The sequence below is a fragment of the Anser cygnoides genome, chromosome 21 (genome assembly GCF_040182565.1).
Source record: "Anser cygnoides isolate HZ-2024a breed goose chromosome 21, Taihu_goose_T2T_genome, whole genome shotgun sequence".
In the NCBI taxonomy this organism is placed as follows: Eukaryota; Metazoa; Chordata; class Aves; order Anseriformes; family Anatidae; genus Anser; species Anser cygnoides.
The window spans coordinates 4,369,768-4,389,111 of record NC_089893.1 but is presented as its reverse complement, the minus strand read 5'-3'; the positions used below and the strand labels follow the sequence as shown (position 1 = coordinate 4,389,111).

The window sequence follows — 19,344 nt, the reverse complement described above, 5'->3', positions numbered from 1 at the left end:
GTCTGCTCTTTTGTCAGAGGATGTTGGCAGGTTTGTCGACGTGATGTAGTGAGAAGCAGTAGCAAAACAGCACAGAGGAGGGCTGGGGAAGTCAGAAGATCTCTAATCAGGATACCTGCGTTTCTTAAGAGCTTTTGTTCAAGCCTGAAAAGCAGTTGTTTGAACAGACCAGGTTTGCACGACCCACAAGTGCTTAAGAACCCTGTCTCTTTGAGCTAGTCAGATCAAGGAAATCACTGCAGTGATTTAAGGGATTTGCCCTTCGCCTTATTGTTCAGCCCTGTTAGAAGAAAAATAACTTGTGCAAGACTAGGAAAGCAGCAAAATTCAGAACGTGCACTGGAGATGAGGCACCCTCTGCGCAAGGGTTATCGAAACACAGCTTTCACTCCCTTGAGGCATTTACCTCCACTCCTGTTGACCCGGCAGAGACACTGCTGCCAGCTGATTGCACAGCAATTTACAAATCATTTCACAGAAAGAATAAGAGTTTACTAACATGCCCCCTTAGGTAGGAGTGGGAACAGGAGAGCACTGGCCACGTTGCCCTCTGACCCTCTGTACAGCCCCACGTGGCTGAAGGTTTTCTGCCCTGTCCCCCCCAGAAGCTGCTGCAGATCCCAAAGGAAGGCTCCGTCTCCAGGACAGGCTTTAGCTCCGGTGGGAGTTGAGCTTCTTGCTCTGAGGTGCTCTCACAACGTTATTCTTTGCCATTCTGGGATCAGATCGGACATCTCAGAGGCATCCCTGCCCCGGGAACCTCTCCGGAGCCACGCGGACCTGCGCTGCTCAGACCCTGCCCCAGGTGCTCACACTTCAAGCATCTGCTTTCCTTTCTCGGGGTGGGGCGAGAGACAGTGGCAACGGGCAGCTGATTCAGCTTTCTTCCACAAAGTGCTGAGAAACGGGATAGCAGCAGCTTGCAGGAACCCTCCCTTGGAGGCCTTGAGCTCAGATGCCTGTTCCCCCAGGGGGAATACGGCCGTGCCACGCCGTGGAAAGCTCCCCAAACTAGCTTGACCTCCTCCATCCAGTCCTTTCCCTCCCCCAGGTTCACACATTCCCAGGTAGCAGGAATAATCGAGGTAATTGCACATCACAAAGGCTTCAGCATTTCGCCCGGTACCTCTGTATAGGACCTAACAGGAGGCACAGGGTGAGCCTGTCTTCGATCAGCATTTCTCAGCCTTTTACAGCCAAAGGACCACCTTGTGCTCTGCCACCACCACGGGGTTTCCACTGCCACCAAGCCAAAGAGTGGCTGTACTCCAAATCTTTGCTAAGTTATGGAACAGGGTTATTACAAAATAAACTTCTCAACCATTTCCAATTTCATCTCTTGATATCTTACGTGCTACTCACAGTCCCCAGGCCACAGGTTGAAAAACGCTGTCATCCCACTCGGGGTTAAAGATTTTAGGGGTACAGACATGTTGATTAACCATCCTCATAGGGCTTTTTAAGAGGCTTTCTGCGATCAGCAAGCTGAAGTTGAAACCATTCCAGAAAGTGCAGGCAACCTAGGACCTGGCATTTCGGCGGCAGGAAATAAATGCAGATGCAATTTTCCCTTTCTTCAGCAAATGCCTGATCTGCCAAAAAATGTAAAAGTTTATAATGTACCAGGTGAAACTGTGGTGGGTGCATGCATGGGCTGCATGCAGACGCCCAGATGCATATACACACACAATTATATACATGTATATGAATACGTACGCACGTATAAACATTTTGGAGACTAAAGTGAGCTCCAGGAGCCTTTTCAGACCTGTAGGCATGAAACTTGGTCTTCATTTGAGTCTTGCTGCCATTGTGAAGGAACTATACATCGATATCTCCCCAGATGTGCTTGGAGTACCCGCTAATGCCCACTTTGGGCTCCTTGATTTGGGATTTGGTGAAGTGGGGAGCCCCCAGCCTACACCCTCGGACCCACGTCACACAGCTTGGCCAGGACATGCCCTCGGTTTCCCCGGGGAAGGACAGACAGCAGACGTGTCGGGAACGTACCTGGTCCCCGGCTTTCCCAGAAGGAGCCATGTGGATCGGCTGATCGTTGTCCAAGTTTCGGATGCTCGGGTCTGCCCCGTGGTCGAGGAGCAGTTGGATGATTTCCGTCTGGTTCCTGTCGCAGTGCAGTGCAGCTGCCATGTGCAGAGCTGTGTTGCCATGAGCCTAATGCAAGGGGCGAAGAAGAACGAGTAAGAGAAACCTTCTGAGAAGCCGTACCACCTGCTTACAACTGCCCTTGGAGCGAAGACTTGTGAAAGAGATGAAGAAACCTCACGCCGTTTCCTCACTGGAGGTGAGAGAGTATCCCTGTTCCGTGTTTCCCACGTATGGCTGCTCACGGAGGAAATTCAGGGATTTAGATTTCTGTGTGTGATAGAATAGCACAGACTGGGGAGCTTTGATCTTGGGTACAGCTGCTTGGCCACAGCAGCACCTCGGGGCTAACAGGCAGCCCCGTACCAGCAGCATTCCTCCCCACTCAGCCCCTGCTGAACTCTGCATCCCCAGGCATCCCCTTTGACCGTGCAAGCTCCCCCAGGTCCCCAGACCCCCGACGTTACCCAGAGCTGCTCCGAGAGGTGCCAGGCAAGCGAGCAGCAAGGCCGAGGAGCAGCAGCCGTGTCCCTGCATGGCCCTGTGCCCCAGGCCAGCTGCGGAGCCACCAGAGGGTGCGGGGCACCCCGCGGGGGCTGCAGCTGGGGCACCCCAAACGCGCGCCCTGCCCACTGGGGTATGACCCCTAACGGCTCTAAGCAAGGAGGAGCTCGCAAGCACACGCAGGAGGCGAGGTATTTTTAGTCTGCACCAGGTCTCGCTGCGGCAGCTGCGTGTTTTTTCCTCTCCGAGGCGATCACACGTTCCCCGAGCGCTTGGAAAGGCTGGGCGCAACCTGCGCCCATAGTGCTGAAAGGGATGCCTGGGGTTTCAGGGTCTGCTTCCCAGAGAGACGTGGGGGGGGCATGGAAGCACCAAACAAAACAGGACATTAGGATGGAAATCTTAACAACTATTCTCAGTCAAGGCATTTTTACAAGCCCTGAACAAGCAGATCCTTGTCGATTTTACTATCCCATAAAGTCCAGGGGTAGTTTACAAACTCTTTACAGGATTTCTTATTAAAAAGGAAACACCTATTTTACTTTTTTTTTTTTTTTTCACTGCATCTTTGTGGCAGAAGCATTTGATTGCTTCCAAATCCAGGCATGAGGCTGAGACCAGGGCAATCTGGCAATGCCTGAGCTTGGAGCCTCTCCACTGACTTTAATGGGACTTACGTGAGACAACAATTCAGAGCACTAACATCTGGGCTCTAGAAACCCTTCAGGCAAAAAATACCCCAAAGCCCTCAGTGCTTTTCTCACTGTAAAATCCCCAAGGAATTGGATTTGGAATGAGACAACCACAGCAAGCAGAGGGCGAGCCAGGGAAGCCAAAATACAGCATCCCCATTTTCTTCTCCTTGTCATACTTGGAAGAGCTAAAACGCCAGGATGGGGACCGGCCAGCCTCGCCGTTACATTTCTCACTGTCCCAGGCATCTCAGCAACAAGACTGGAGACTCCAAGCGATCCTATCGCAGCAGGGAGCTCTCACAGGACTGTGATCAAGAGACAAGAGCAGACTCCCACGGACAAGATAGCACCTGCCTAGAGGGTCTTAAAAGATACAGCAAGAATGTAGTGAAAGACAGCGTAAGGCCTTTCACCTCGCAGAAAAGCAAAACTCCAGTGCAATTACCCCTCCTGCCCCCCAACAAAGAAAAACATCTTTTCTCTCCTCCAGCCCAACAGAAATCTGTAGGGGGAAAAAAAATGTGAAGCTGCCCAGTTTCTGCCTCCCGGTCAGAATGGAGTTGGATTCCTCTCTGTCGGACACAGGCGTGTGGATGCTCTGGGGAATGCAAGGCTGAGAGCCCGCGAAATTCTTGAAATGCAAAGCAAATGCACTGCCCCCTCAGCGCAGGGAGCCCCGGCCTCCTCCTCTCCCTCTGTGCTCCCTGCTCAGGTTGGATTCTTTGCCAGCAGCACCCTCCGGTCCTGCTGCGGGGGGCAGCTCAGCCCGGGTGCAGGGCGACGGCTCAGCCACCCGCAGGAATGTCAGGATTTCTGCTCAGGAGGAGCCGATGCACCTACAAGATAGTGTCACCGCTTGCTGTTTGCTCCGAGGTGAAGCGGGGGGCAGCACGGGTGGTAACAGCAGCGCCGGGAGGGCTTCGAGCTTGATTTCTGCAACCTGGGGATGGCTCAGCAGGGACACCGCGCTCAGGGACCGACACTGACAAATCTTCAGGTCTGGAAGTGGGGCTGTATGGAGTGCCTAAAGCCAAGCATTTAGCATCTTGAGTTCCCAGAGCCAGAGACCTTTCACTTGCCAGAGCACCCAGGCTCCTGCCTGCTCTGCAGGGGTCCTGGCTCCCTCTGGGGAGCTGGTTTCTCAGCTGGCCCAGGTCAGCCCCCGCCTCGCTGCCAGCAGCATCTGCCTGTCCTCCCTCACTGCTCCCGACAGCTGTTAGAGTTCTGTGGGCCCTGTAAATATTTGGCTTCTCCCTGCTCAAACCTAGAGCCGTCACAATAACCCGTCTGTGTCCCGGCACAAACAGAGCCAGAACACTTGCGAAGAACGAGGCAGAAAAGTCCCCATCTCCCTTCCCTGGACCGGAGCTCTGTCCCTCGCCGCGCATGGCACATGCGACAGGAGAGGTCACCGACGCGCAGCCCTCAACGGCCGTCTCTCGCTGTCATTTTGCTGCCAACAGCAAGCCATTGCATCACTGCAGATCTGTTTTCTCAATCTTCAGCCTAGCGTAATAAAGTTCGCGTTCCTCCTCGAGTAACCACTTCCCACGTCCCTCTCCTCCCTGCCTAGCTGCTCTCCTTCTGTCAGCTTCTGCTGCTGGCAGAGGCGCCTGTGTCTCATGGCAATTCAAGCACATTTCCAGGTGAGGTGCCCATTTACTGGAAAATGGGGTTTGAGGGCAAAAAACAAGTTCAGAATCACAAGCTGTTGCTCTTTTCCCTCCAGAAAAATGAGTGTGGGAAGGGAGTGTCTGGTTTCTGCAGGACCCCAAAGGTCCCCTAACAGCTCCATGAGCTTGCAGCCTCCCACTGCGAGCAGCTCGGTGCTCACAGCACCTCCTCTGCCCGGACATTGGCACACAGACCCCGTCCCGGCACCTCCTGACTCACCTTGCTGTTGACAAAATCCCTGGACTTGAAAGCGTTCAGCTCCAGGAAGTACCTAAGCAGGGAGATGTTCGCGTCCTGGACTGTGTAATGAAGAACTGTCTTGTTGCTTTTCACATCCTAATTACAGACAGCAAAACAAAGCACAATAAACATCCTGCAGAACAACTTAAAGCCATTATGTAAACCCCGCAGAAAGGCGTCCAGGCCAGCTCTGCAGCTCACGGGCAGCACCGAGGAACCTCCTTCCCTGCAGGGGCTGCCTGAATGCCCAGCCTTCGGCTCAGGCTGCGGGGAAGCAACCCCAAAAGGCAGAAGCTGACCCTGCAACCAGTCCCTTGCGAGGGAAACAGGCTTGCTCCTTCTGCCAGCAGTTCATTCCTCCTCCAATTCGATATTTTGAATGCAGCACGAGGCTCAGAGTTCGTACAAACGAACAGCACGGGGATGAGTGAGGGACAGACGGAAGCGATTCCCTACCCGGCTGTAGATGGAGGCTCCCGCCTGCACCAGGAGCTGGATGCAGGTCTCCAGCTCCTCGCTCTGGTGCTGGAGACCTTCCTGCTGCTCCTTCGTCACCCCTGGGTGCCCCTGCTCCCGCAGCAGGGCGTTGTGGGCCAGGACGGCACAGTGCAGGGGGGTATGGCCTGGAAAACAGGGAGGGAGGGAGGTGACGACAGCCCCAGCGAAGATAATGATGTAAAGAGAGGACGTAAGGGCTCGCAGGGGCAACGTATGTAAGCGTATTCTTAAGGCCCTAGATCCTTCTCTGATCCCTGATTTTTTTTTTACCATCACGATAAAATACTTGTACAAAGAGTCTCACCTTCAAAATTCTTCATTTCTAAATCAAGAGGAAAACCTAGCGACAGTATAACCTAGAAGTGACAGAGAAATGGAAAAGGAGAATTTTAGTTCAGCAGAACATTGTCCAGGCTAAAATCAGCTAGATCTAACAGAAGCTCTGTGTGTGTGTGATACACAACAAAAGAGAAAATTATAATTTAACTGCAAGTTAAGCAGTTTGACACTGGATTTTTGGCTGTGTGAACCCCATTTCCTAACAGGGACATTCAAGGTTGCACAAGATGATCACATTCCCTAGTTCTCGAAGATCCATCTACGTACAAGATCCTGTTAGATCCTATTAGATTCTCAATCCCTAGTAGTAAAACTCAGCTCAAGGGTGTTAGTCTCCTCATTTTCACCCTGGATTAAGCAAATGTATGCCTTCGTAACACCAATTCATATTTCTTCTGAGTTATTCTTGGCAAGGATAAATGAAAATCTCTCCCGATATGTACAGTAAAACTTTATTACCTAAAAGTTTGCTGACAGTGGAAATTCTCAGGCTGGGTTTACTTTTCATTCTTATTTTTTTTAACGTGTAACAGCGCGACAGGCTGAAGCCGTAGCTTGTTACAATGGCTGCTTGGGTTTTGCAGAGTGAAAAACTTAAAATCTCTAACTTCAGAAACTTATAGACCCGGTGTGATGCAGGCAGGTCGCTCCTTGTCTAAATTATTACAGAGCAGCACTTTTTGCTCTTGAGTGAATCAAGCGAGTTGCTCCCATTGCAGCATCTTGGCTGAGGATGCCGCGCCGTGACTCATCCAGAGCCTCGTCAAGTTGGACAAGGTGCAGGAGGATTATCCAGGAACGTTAGGGCTTGTGCTCTCTTATCATAACAACAATATAATATATCCAGATCAAATATTGACAAGTAGCTTTGGGCTGCCTGATGATTAGAGATTAGATGCTTAAGCCATTAGAAAACAAAACAAAACAAAAGAAACCCTGTAGCACCGCATGGCTTTGACCCCAGCGAGAAGCAAAGCTGTGTGTATTTTTCCTTGTTCCCTCTCATTCCCTTTCACAGGTATTAAAAAAAAAAATAAAAAGATGCATTTCTACCATAAGGCACTCCGGGAGGCATTGGTGGAATCATCTGAATGTAAAACACTTGTCCCCGTTGAACGAAACACCTGTTTTCCAAGGAACTCGTGACGTTACACATTAACTGCCTACTCGGGACTTAGTGCAGGATGTGTGCAAGGCAGAGCTCATGAATGCTGGAGCAAACCGCCAGCGTGCCAGGGATCCTGCAGCACCTCCACCGACACCTTCCTCATCCTCAGAGGACCCCGTGCCCCGTGCCCAGCCCGCAGGTAAACTCCTCGGCAGCCCTGCTGCTGCACTGAAGCTCTGCAATGGCAGAGCTTACAGGCGGCCCTGACACGAATCAAGGCTGGTACATTTTCTTAATTCTATTTTATGGCCAAAAGCTACACAATGAAGAGACACACGCCAATACGCTTAGCTGTGCTACGTAATGCCTCCCCAAAATGCCCACAGTGCCTTTTCTACTGTGCCAATTTGCTCTTGGGGGCTGTCAGAGCCTGGCTGGCACACTCCTTAGATTTAGACCCTGTCCATGGAAAGATCTGGGGGCACTAAGGGTTACTCGAGATGATCATGATCCTACAGGTATGGTCATATGTATGTCTCTCCCTCTGGTCAGGTAGCTTGTGAAAGCTCTAGAAGATTCTGCCTGTATAGGAGCAGAACAACTCTTGGTTTTGCTTTAAATGTGAACAAAGTGCCTTATTTTGTGCCTGCTCTGGCTCCGTCTCCAGGCTCACATCTGCTCTTCCTTCAGCTGGTTTGAACCTGGACACGGTTTGTTGCTCGCCCCTGGATGACACTGGGCTCACGGAGAGGGTTTTGGCCTGGCGTTTGTGCTTCTTCTCCCCACACCGCACAGCTGCCTGCAGCCCCTGTGGACCCTGCTCCAACACAGGCACCAGAACAGTGCTCAGGGCTCAAGCCCAAGCCCACTGTGCCTGGCCTGCATCAGCAGGCTGAGAGCCATGGTCTGCAAAAAGAACTTATTTGCCTCCCAAAGTAAACTACAGCTACTCCCTCCGTAACAGAGGCTGATGTTAGCTGCAAGCATAGTCCTAAAACAGGAATATCCTAGGGAGACAATTCCTAACACAGCGACGGAAGTAGAGGCTTTTGTATGTCTTCGTTGCTTACTGACACCTTCTGAGATTGTTATTTAAAGACACCGCTATTGAGACTTTAATGTAGGCGTATATTGCTAGCAATTAAAACCATAAAAGCTTTTCCTACCTGCAGGACCTGGGCATACCCGTACGTTGCAGCGAGATGCAAGGCTGACTGCCCCTTGTTGTCTACAGCACTGACATCTGCTCCTGTCTGGATCAAATCATAGACAATGGCTGGCTGCCTGGCGGTGACAGCCACCAGCAGAGGAGTCTGAAAATAGCACAGCAGATAAACTGTGAGAGTCTAGAAGCCGAAGCATCATTAAAAAAAAAAAAAAAAAAGAAAGAAAGAGAGAGAGAAAGGGAGAGGCAGACTGGGCTGAACGGTATCTAGAAGGCCAAAGGTGCACAAGCCAAAGATTGCTCACAGGCAGATTCTGAATGCCCTGTATCAGGACCCACGGTGTCATGTCAGAGGGGACGTTTCTCAGCTCCTCAGAGCTCCCTCTAGTGTGCTGCAGCCCTAATTTGGCTGACAACCCGAGCCCAGCATTTTCAAGACATTATTTATGCCAGGTGCAGCACTGCTGTCATTAATCAGTTGTTCACAAAACCTGCAGCCTCAGAGACTGCTGCCAACGTGCTGGCATCTTCCAGGACCAGCGTTATCTTAGATCACTCAGTGAACCACGGGCTGGAAAGAAATAATGCCCGTCCTCATCCCACCTAACCTGCAGAACCTGCCAGGGGCGCCTAAGCAAGGCAAGTCACTGCCCCAGGCTTCCTCTGCACTACCAGAGAGGCCGAGGTGGATTTTCGTGGCATCACTTGCTCTCAGGCATGCAAAGTCTGTGCCCATCCCAAACACTGCAGTTTGCAGGAGAAGACGGTCCGCGTTACCTTTCCTCGGTGTTCCTTGGCATCGAGTCTTCGCAGCTCTTTCATGCGCTCTGCAGCTGCCAACGCAAACGCCCTCATACCTTTAGCTGCATAAATATGTAGAATTCTAAGACAGTAAATAAAGACACCGATCACTGCTTGGCCCTGGGAGCAAACGGTTTTACAGGGTATCATTGCTGCTTTGGGGGGGGTTATGCCCAGAGTGCCCCAAAACCATGCCATAAGCCCCAAGGGCTCGACGCTGAAATCTCCCACTCCCCAGGAAAGGGCTTCCTACCTCAAAATAAGTGCTGCTTTCAAGAGCCCTCAGCGCTCCTGAACTTGGACGTGCTGTCTCCTTTCCACTTCAGCACTTCCGTGTGAGATTTGCCCCTGTGCCAGGAGGTACCCGAGTCCTCCCCAAAGCCCTGTGCTGGGGCCCAGCGTGCTGTATCACACGTTCTCACTTGTTTGGGGTGATGCACTGGTAATATCTCACCACCCAGAGGTACAAACAGCCTCTTCCTAACAGGGTATTCGTAAACTGAGCCAGTTAAACTCTATTAAAACTGCTGTTGGGTGGACCAGGTCCTTACCTTGTGCATAAGACACAGAGCTGTCATGTCCCATAGCAGTGACAGGCTTGCTGGTGACATGGCGATGTGGGAAACGCTACGGCTGGAGCTGCAGAGAGCTGCACAGAGCTACGTGCCACTTCCACCTCTCCAGGGCCCATTTCCAGGGCACCAGGCACGCCTGGCAGCACGGGGAGCTGTGCACTTCCCCTCTGTCCAGGGGAAAACAACGGGTGATTGTTTGGGGTGATTCCCCAGGCGATTTTGTAGCCCAGAGCCGTACCTGACAATTTCAGGCAGTAGAAAGGCAGCTTTCTGGCTGGTCTAGCTTTCAGTCAAGCTCAGCATCAGCTCTGACTGCACACTCACATCCCCAGGGACACCGACGGAGGGTAACAGGGATCAAACTACCACCCGAGCAGCAGGAGTGCTTGTGTGAGTAATGACTACGTGAGCAAATACTGCTTCCAAGCCACACTGGGACCATGGGGTTCCTCTTTAGTCTGCCTTGATGTGCAAAATGAGCAGAAAGCCCAACAGCTGATCTGTGGCTCTAGCCTCTACATAGTTCTTGAACTGACTAACTGCTGAACCAATGCTGGGTTATGCTTTTGGACAGGAAATAAAACACTCTAGGCATATGAAAGTTACCGTAGATCTTTATTGGAAAAGATTTTGTCTTTTTCTAAACCAGAACAACCCAGAAAGAAATTCTGAAACAGTTCATCTTTGTTTTATATCCACACACAGAATTTACATACACTGAAGTGAAAGAAATTTAAAAGCAATCTTAGCAACCACAGGCTTGGTTCACAGCTGCATTACCCCAGCTTTACCTACTGAATGTCTCTGTGCTTATAAAACTGGAGTAACCAGTGGTGAACCAAGCTCCTTCTGATTAATTTCTTTGCTGGGTTTTTCTGCAAATGTAAGCCACTAATGTCAATGCGCCTCAACTACTGCTATTTCCAAATGACTTTACGATCACTTACATGATCTATTGCTCATGTCTACCAGATTTGTTAATATTAAACAATGAAATATGCTTACAAGTCCTCAAGACTTTTGTTGTGAGCTTGCAAACCTCACTCAGGCATAAACCGTAAAGTTACTTGAAATACTGCCTGGGTGGGAAGCGGAGTGCTGGGCACCAGGTAATAAACAGTGCAATAAATTATTTTGCATAGTCTTGCAAACACTAAAATCACCTACGGATCCTGGGCTTTAGAAAGCAGAAAAACCCAGAGAAATTGTGATCATCAGTCAAGACTCCCTCATTTTTAAAGAAAACAATAAACAAAGTTAGAAGGGGGTACATCTCCTGCAAGTATGTTTGTTTGTGGCATGGCACTCCTGAACATCAGCAGTAATATTTACAGTTGCATCAGAGGAAAAGGTAAAGCTACTCATTCTCCAGGAAAGAAAACCAGAAAGCCATAAAGCAAACGTGTGCACCTGTGAACCTGGGAAACTACAGCGGAGAAACTTTCCGTAGCAGTAAGGCACAAGAGAGGTCACTAAGGTCCCCTGTCTCAGCACATCACCAACTTCACGCTCAAATGCTACAGAAGAAATGAAAGTACTGCCAGCTAACAGTAATGCCATGAATTCGTTATTAGACCGAAGGCCAGATTTTGGAAGACCCTGTCTTCTCAATCATCTCCTGACATGGGGCCATGTCTTGCAATCCTGACTCAGGCAGAACTCCCGGTGAGTTCAGTGGGCCGGGACCTGTCCGTTGGTGGAACACGCAGCGTTCCCAGCCAGCCACAGAACCAGCCCCCCGTCTTGAAGGTGGATAGGTTAGAGTCCAAAAACATTCTGCAGCTGAAAGACAAGGACTCCAAAGCACTGTCCCACACCTACGTGTCTGTCTTGCAGTAACAGACAAGGTGAGACCTTCAAGTTTCACCTTCCTGTGAAATCAGACGTTTCACCTAGCCCGCTTTGGGTTGCTCTGTGCACAGGGCTGTCCACCTGCACTGCCACTTAGTTCAACTGTACTGGCTTTCCATCTTCAGACCGACGCATCTATCTGCACCAGTACAACAAACGTTCCCTTCATATTTTCTTGTTTTTCAAAGGGACAATTCAACTTGGACAAGAAAAGTATCAATTCAGGCCCCCAAATTATTTTCTAGTCGCCTAAATCAGGAAGAGGTTCCTTCATGGACAGGGCAAAGACACATACAGGGCATTACACTGAGCTCTAGAAAGCGGTCCTCTGAAAAAGGTCTTGCCAATATTTACAGGCAAGGTACCCTCACCAAACACTACAGCTGGCCATCGCTACGCTACGGGTTATTGATTTTAGGCCATGCTCTGTGTCTGAGGATGAAAGTCACCTCGTGCTGAGGCCGAGCACAAGAACTACGCAGCTCTGGAAGCCTGCCTGGGAGAGGTGGCAGGAGCTGTGACAGCGCAGACATCTTGTGCCAGGCCCCAGGACAAAGCGAGTTTCACTTCACGCGCAAGTCACGGCGTGCTAGAGGTGGACAACAAAATCCCAAGCTAAGTTCCCATCCCCACCCCCCGGCCTGCTTTCCTCTGTACTCAAAACTCACTGTGACACCAAGGGGAGCATTGAGTAAGCGAGGATCAGGCCCCAGATGTGCAACTTAAAGCCCTTCAACAGAGAGAGCGTGGTTTAAAACATACGTATCATTGTCTTCGTCTTCTAGGAGCAGCTTCTCAATGGGCAGCGTGCCGATGACCCGTCGGGCGTCCTCCAGCTCCTGGGGGGCCGGCTCCGGGATGGAGATGGGCAAGGGCACAAACTGGGGCCCAGGGAGCGTGGAAGAAGCCGGCTGGTACTGCAAGGTGGAGGCCGGCAGCGCGGAGAGGGGCTGTGCCCACGGGAAGTACGTGAGGGGTGGCTGCTGATCCGACACCTCCAGCTGCGGCACCACGGCTGGGGTGGCGCTTCGGGGCTGTTAAAGTGGGAGAGAAATTAAACGAGATCAAACAATTGGTTAGGTGGGGCAGGGGGAGGACGCAAAATGAGGTGAAGGACGCTCGGTCTCACTCTTAACATCCCTTTTCCTGTCCCTCTGGGTGAAGCTTTACACCAGTGTGACAGTTTTCCCACGCTGGCTCCCATGAGAGCGGTGGCTGTGGGTGTCCCAGGTGCTTTCAAGCAGCAGCTCACACTCACGACAAGTTCCCTCTAGCTTTCTGTTCCCGCTCCCACCCTCAGGGTAAGCCCATGAGACAGCTACACCCTGCGCTGAATGCGGCCTTCGCTGGCAGCACCTCTTGCAAGGCGAACACATGGGCACAAGAACATTGCTGCCGTAGGACTGAAGGGAGTTAATTCTGGCCTCCGTGAGCACCTGTGCTGAACAGCCCATCCATCAGCTAACACGGGGCCAGGTTTGAAAAGACAACCCTTCCTCAACAGTGAGGGCCACTGGCAGGGCCATTTGCTGACTTGGTGTGCCTAGATCAGCAGATGAGCCGAAACGTTAAAGGGGAAAAAAAAAGCTGCTTGAGTTTGATTGTCTGTCTCCCCTAATGAAGAAGGAATTATCTTGGGTCTGCCAAACAGATTCTGTCCAACCTGAAACCGATTATTCTGCTACATGTAGGTGCTATTTTGGCCTTGCTCTTTCATCTTTAAATAGCAATTTTTCAGAAACTTATCACCAAGTGATTTTCCTGGTCCACCCAGAGGATGCTTCCCAGAATCCCATTTACTTTTTAAAAAGTTTGTTAACTATTTAACTTTGTTAAGAGTTAAATAGCAAAAAATTGCCTGAAAACTGCTCAGATCTCTGGAGAGACTGTGTCCTAAGTACTTGTCCAGTTGACAGCATTTATCAGCTATTGAGTAAACCCAGCCAGAACTAGTGCTTTCTCAGCAATTGCAAAACCGAGCTGAAGAACACCTCCTCAAATTGGAATTGATGACAACAGTAAAAGTAACACGTCTGATATTCCCCTACAGTAAATAACTGTTCACAGAGCTGAACAAACGCAGCGCAATGCCAGCCCTGCCGCTGACTTGGTGGGAGAGGACTCATTTCCCAGGAAAACAGCACAAACGTGTGTTAATAATGTGGACAGTGCTGCAGGAGCACTCCAGAGAGCTGGAGAAATGGCAGTGGGGTCTCTGATTTTAATACAACTGCAGCTTTTTGTCCCCCTCAAACCACTCCAATACCCAGCACAGAACAGAAGGGCTTACACTGTAACTACGTGGCATGGATGCAAGAACAAATGATGTTACAACAACTGAGTTATACAAATTACATCCTGAACTCTCCATGACATTTCTTGGGAGGTGGGGACTTGGCCATCATTTATAGCTAGGGATTTTGGACTTACTGCAAAATTGGTGATCAGCGGCTGAGAAGTGTAAGTCAGAACAGAGGAAGGTCCAACCAGCGTGTAACTGGGACACATCGGCTGCACGTACATGTCGGCGGTGTACGGACAGCTGACTGCTTCGTGGGACACGTAGTCAGGGTAAGGGGTCCACTGGGTTAAAGGCTGCAAGGATGTGGGAGAGGGCTGGGAGAGCCAGCCCGAACAGAGTGCTCCTTCGTCTGTCACAGGCAACGCGGGGGCAGCACCGTCCATATCGATGCAAGGCTGGCCTGAAAAACAGGAGAGGATCGCAATTCAGTCCAGTGCTTTCCTTGCAGCAGGGCTGACAGACACTTAGAAAGGCAGGAAATCATTACCCATTGGTGAATAGGAAGGGAGCGTCTGATGGGGCAAAACAACCTAGAAAAGAGAAGAAAAACATCCAGGGATTAAAACCGTAAACATTAAATTCAAGTCCTTCTCAGAAGGGCTGGGTGTGCTTACATCCCAAGCCACCTTCTGCTCCTAGGAATTAGAACCTGCCAAGTGCAAAGCACTTTCCCCCTTCAACTAAGTCAATGGTGATTGAAGCTGCTCAGCACCTTACAGGTGAAAACATATTTTATTTGCATTAAATTTATTTATAATATTTAATTGAAAATCTGTTTAATGATATTTCCAGGTAATGTGAGGCTCCACTACCTCCTAGATTTCTCTCATTGATGAAGTGTTGCCAGCTGGTGCCAGGGCTGGTCAATCATTTAGCTACCAAAGAAAAACTTCCCTCCTGAGTTTGTTTCTTCTCCTACCGTTGTAGCTGCCGTTGTACTGGTGTTGTGAACATTTCCCCGTTTCCTTTTCAATAGCTCCTTCACTGGCTCTTTGACACGGACACCTTGGTAGGGGCGAGGCTGCGGTTGTTGTTCTGGAGCAGAAGCTGAAAAAAAAAGATGCAGGTGACGTTTATTTTCCTTTCCTGCCACTCAAAAGGCCAAAATCCCCATGGCAGCCCCTTGTCTGCTGGGTGCTCTCAACACGGCAGTGTACGTGCACATTTCTTAGCTCGTGATGTCTTTTTGCCAACAGGTGAAGTACGAGGTCTCCTCTCTGCCTCTGCTGCTCAGATGCTGCAATCACACGGATGGATCATGAGGACAACCCAACCTGAATTAAGTAAGCTTGCAGATCTTTCCAGCTGTGAATTGGCTGCAGGAATACTGAGGGATTCAGCCCCTTTGTTGCCAAAGGGCATTCAGAAAGCAGAAGAGCTGGGGACGGTCTGGAAGCAGACCGCGGTGTCCCCACCACACAGGCAGGTGTTGCCATGGTCTGCAGGAGCTGGGCCCCATCAGGTGCAGGGTGTGATGAACACGCTCTGATAATAAATAGCTGCATCACTCTAGACGTTTATGAAAGCCAGGGAGGATGTAGTGCACAGAAAAGGGATCACTTGCTCTGCAGAGGATAATGCTCCATTCCTAAAAGCGATGGCTATCAATAAACCTACACCTCTATGTGGACACATTTCTTATGTGTGTGAAACACGAGAGCGGTAGTGGTGAACCACACACTCTGACGGGACGTGCACAAGGGTGTCCCTCTTTACAAGTTATCAACCAGCTAGATTAAAAAAATAGGAGAGGGGCAATGAGCAATCGCTGCTATTCCTCAAACTGTCTCTAGACTGAACCTTTCATTCTGCTGTCTTCAGTGAGGCTGCAGTGTGTTAATTTTGATTTTCCACTCTGTTATTTATTTTTTTCCCCCTTAACTCCTGAGCACAATATTCTGATTTCTTCAGGCTTCTGGCAAAAATAGCTTCCTTGTCTTATTCCTCCTGAGACTTCACTTTTGTCTATCTGCTTTACGTTGCTTCAGTGCCACAGATTCGCAGCGCAGTGATTTACATCCACTTGAAGGACAACTCAGACTGACTTTATCTGACAGGCACATAATAATGATCGGTCAGCAGATACCCAGCATATTAAATAACTTAAATGCTGGCCAGGTAGATGCATAAATGAGTAGAGATCAGATATTCAAGAGAAATACATTATAGTCTGTGCTCAGAAGCAAGCTACAAGCACAACCAAATCAGAGAAGCACCCTCATTTCAAAAGCCATTTAACCCATCACTAGTTTGATGCCTGCACGTCTATTTTTTGGGAACAGGCGGGTATACCTGTGCCGTCCTGGGCCAGAGTCATGCCTCTGTTCCACAGAGCTGTTCATCGCCTGCCCAGCAGGTTTGTGGCCTGGCCAGCTGGGCCAGCACACAGCTTCACGGACAGCTGTACTGACAGCACCTCTCAGACCTCGATTTGAAAAGTAAAGCTCAGAGCCAGCTAAAAAGCCCTATCGCAAAGCCTTGCGGCAATGAAAGCAGAGGAAGCCCAGTTCTTCATAAGCCGGTATTATTGAGCCATATTTTACATCAAGCATTTGGAGGCAGTTAACAGCAGGAGGAGGCCAGAGGATAACAAAGCTCAGGAAGGCCCCGTGTTTGTAAAACCACCGATAGCAGGACTCGCTACCTGCCCCTTTTAACTGCACTTTGATTTGTAAACACGCTGGTTGATAAGTCCCCATTCCTAAGGATCGCAACAGGCCTTTGGTCTATGAAGTGCAGCTGGATATCTGGCTCAAACCTTAAAATTCAAGCATTATCCCACCTTGGAAGTATTTATTCCAATTTTTTGATTAAGATGTGGATGCTTCGCACCACAGAACAAGATGAATCGCTTTAATTCTGATCATCTCCAGTTACATGCAGTCATAAGGACACTTAGATATTTCTGTGACACCTTCCTGGAGGGAGAAAAACTGAGTCTAAATATAAATATTTTAAGTGAACCTCAAAAATATTTAACCGAATAAACTTTTCTGCTTTACTTTCTTCCAGAAATGAAATACTTATTTTCCTTCAACTGTGCTGTACTACTGCGTTTGCTCTTTCTGCCTCACTACATACCACTTAATCATGAAATCTTGAAAGGCCATTATAAATACCTTTGGTGGTAGATAACCCTACAATTATGTGTTAAACTGTTTTCTTTGTTTGTATGCTAAAATATGTTTAAGCATATTGGGAAAATTCCACGCTTTAAAGCAGTAGCTGGAGGAGATGGCCTTTCAGCCCTTGCATGATCTGCGTTTGCTTTCTCTGGACATTCCTTGTGGGACTTCACCTTGGGTTACTTGCAGTCTCATAGAGCTTGTGGCTTTGGAAATGCAGTTACCAATGGGAATGAAGGTCACTAATTCTGCATGCAAGAATCCACAAGGGTTTTTAACACAGTTCACATTTTGCTTTTTAAATTTTAATTGATATTAATTTATCTGAGTGCTAATGAAGACAGTGCTGAAAAGTGCTGTGGCACGAGCTGTACTGATAGCTCTGAGAGTGAGCTCAGGAGGTCTGAAATGAAGACCATCCCAAAGGTGCTTTCCTGGTCTTATAGGGGATTTATTTACATTTGGAAATGATTTATCTGTACTTTACTGAGAACATTTCAGAGTCAGACGTTGCTGCTGCTGTTCATGCTGAGCAAAACCATCAACTCTGCCAAAGCAAATAGGAGCTGCAGTGCAGACGGCACGGGAGGCAGAAGCGTCCCTCTCGGGCAGCGTCCTGTCCCTGAGTCATCGCACTGACTGCAGAGAGCCTCCTTGCAGAGATAGGGTGGGGAGGGATGGCAGTTTCTGGCTCCAGGTTTGGGGGATGGGGAAGAAGAAATTTACTGTAAAAGCTGACAAATATACCTATTCAGAGTTTCCGGTGTAAGCAGAGTAACCAAAAAAAAAAAAAAGAGAGAGAGAAAAAAGAAAAAAACCAAAGTCTGCAGAACATATTTCGGTTCCCCCCAAGCTGACCTCCAGAAATAAAAATAATGCTAGCACAGCTGCTTTTCCACTGTTAAGTGTATACCATGTCTGAGTATTACAGAAGAACCACAGCAAAATGACTCTGGGCTTCAGTGGACAATTTCTCATACAGCCAAAGAAATGTGATCTTTTAAAAATGAAGGCATTTTGAGAAATAACAACCATTACAACAACAACCTTATAAAGAATGTACCTGGATTTAGTATTCTTCAACTTCTTACACCAGGGTTGTCATAAAATAAACTATCAAGCCTGTCTTGAACCGACTCTCATTAAAATCAGGCTGGTACATTGTTATTTAAGTTATGAGCTGCAAATGCACCAACATCCGCATGCCCAGGTTCCATTCCGACAAATAAACACCACCATTGTGTTTTGGTGCTCAAGTGCATGCTGTGCTCTGGCTTCTTTTACACTTTGTGCACCACGAAACAGCCACATGCCCTCCGTAACAGGCACCAGGGCTCGATTTGCAACCGCTCTCTGAAGCTGGAGCAGTACAAAGCATCAGGAGTCGAGAAAGAAGGGGGGGAATTTAATGCAGCCAGTAGGAAGCTTTGCAATAGTTTCTGTGTGTAAATATGTTTTAGTTCATTGCAATGCTTTTGTCAGGCCGCCTTACAAATCCACGGTGTGTGCACATGCCCAGGCTCCTTTCATCAGCGTTATCTCTCACTGTATTTGCTGAACATCGACAAAAGCCTAGCACAAACCCTGAAGACTTCTGAGTAATCCTTCAAAGTGGATGGATAACACTGCAGCTAATGAAAAGTTCCCAAACACGGCAGTCCCACAGCTCTATGTACCAAGTGACAACGGCAAAAGCCCTCGGCGATGGTTGGAGACAGACCCCTGTGCAACCCAGCCCCTCAATCCAGCCTCTGCAGAGAGAAGCCTGCAGGCTGCCGCTTTCAGTGGGCTCTGGCTGAAGATTTGATGACTGCAGTAGTGTTGTTATTAATGTCAATACACTTCTCTCTCCACATATTCTTACCAATTCGTTTGCACCTAGGAGAAAATGGAATTTTGTCCCGCTGAGTATGGGGCCAGCTTGTGCTGCACGCAGCAGGCACGGCCAACGGGGACCTTGCTGCTGGCCTTTTGGGGAGCAGCTCCAGCCCCAGCTCAGGGGCTGACAAGAGCTTCGGCAAGGTACTGTACAAGACTTGCCCAAGGGGAGCAAAAAGCTGAGCAGATTAGTGCTTCGGGCAGTAATTCTACAAACTCTGGCCTTCAGTCGTCTGTGTGTTGGAGAACATAACTGGGATGTGTCCATAGCATCGAGAGTACCTATGTTCAGACACAGTCTTTTGAAAGATGTCTTCTTCTAAATAACATCCAGGAAATGTTGGTCTGAGTAAAAGATCAGGTAGAGAAAGCATGCAAAGACATTGCCAAACAATTAAACCAAGCACCTTCAAAACGCATCTTCCTCTACATTTGTATTTAACCATTGCCAAAATTGGAGGGAGGATAATGGCAAGCAGCTGT

The 19,344-nt window shown here is 49.1% G+C and overlaps 2 protein-coding genes across 2 annotated transcripts in view; both read right to left on the bottom strand.

Annotated features, from left to right (window-relative positions):
- Positions 1-1,600: 1,600 nt before the first annotated feature.
- On the bottom strand, positions 1,601-10,167 carry LOC106039757 (NF-kappa-B inhibitor delta). The gene is made up of 6 exons (XM_013187126.3): positions 9,107-10,167; positions 8,331-8,477; positions 6,022-6,073; positions 5,676-5,842; positions 5,199-5,315; positions 1,601-2,175 (listed from the first exon to the last, which is right to left on the bottom strand). Exons 1-6 carry the CDS (start codon positions 9,326-9,328, stop codon positions 1,822-1,824), a joined length of 1,059 nt encoding a protein of 352 aa, XP_013042580.2. The 5' UTR covers positions 9,329-10,167; the 3' UTR covers positions 1,601-1,821.
- A 136-nt stretch (positions 10,168-10,303) lies between these two features.
- The window catches only part of POU2AF1 (POU class 2 homeobox associating factor 1), a 79,294-nt gene continuing 70,253 nt past the window's right edge, over positions 10,304-19,344 (bottom strand). Inside the window, exons 10-13 of the mRNA XM_013187128.3 lie at positions 14,778-14,905; positions 14,346-14,388; positions 13,987-14,258; positions 10,304-12,590 (exon numbers count right to left, since the gene is read on the bottom strand). Of these exons, the coding sequence (XP_013042582.1) occupies positions 12,279-12,590; positions 13,987-14,258; positions 14,346-14,388; positions 14,778-14,905 (755 nt within the window). The 3' untranslated portion in view covers positions 10,304-12,278. The remainder of the gene's footprint in view (positions 12,591-13,986; positions 14,259-14,345; positions 14,389-14,777; positions 14,906-19,344) is intronic.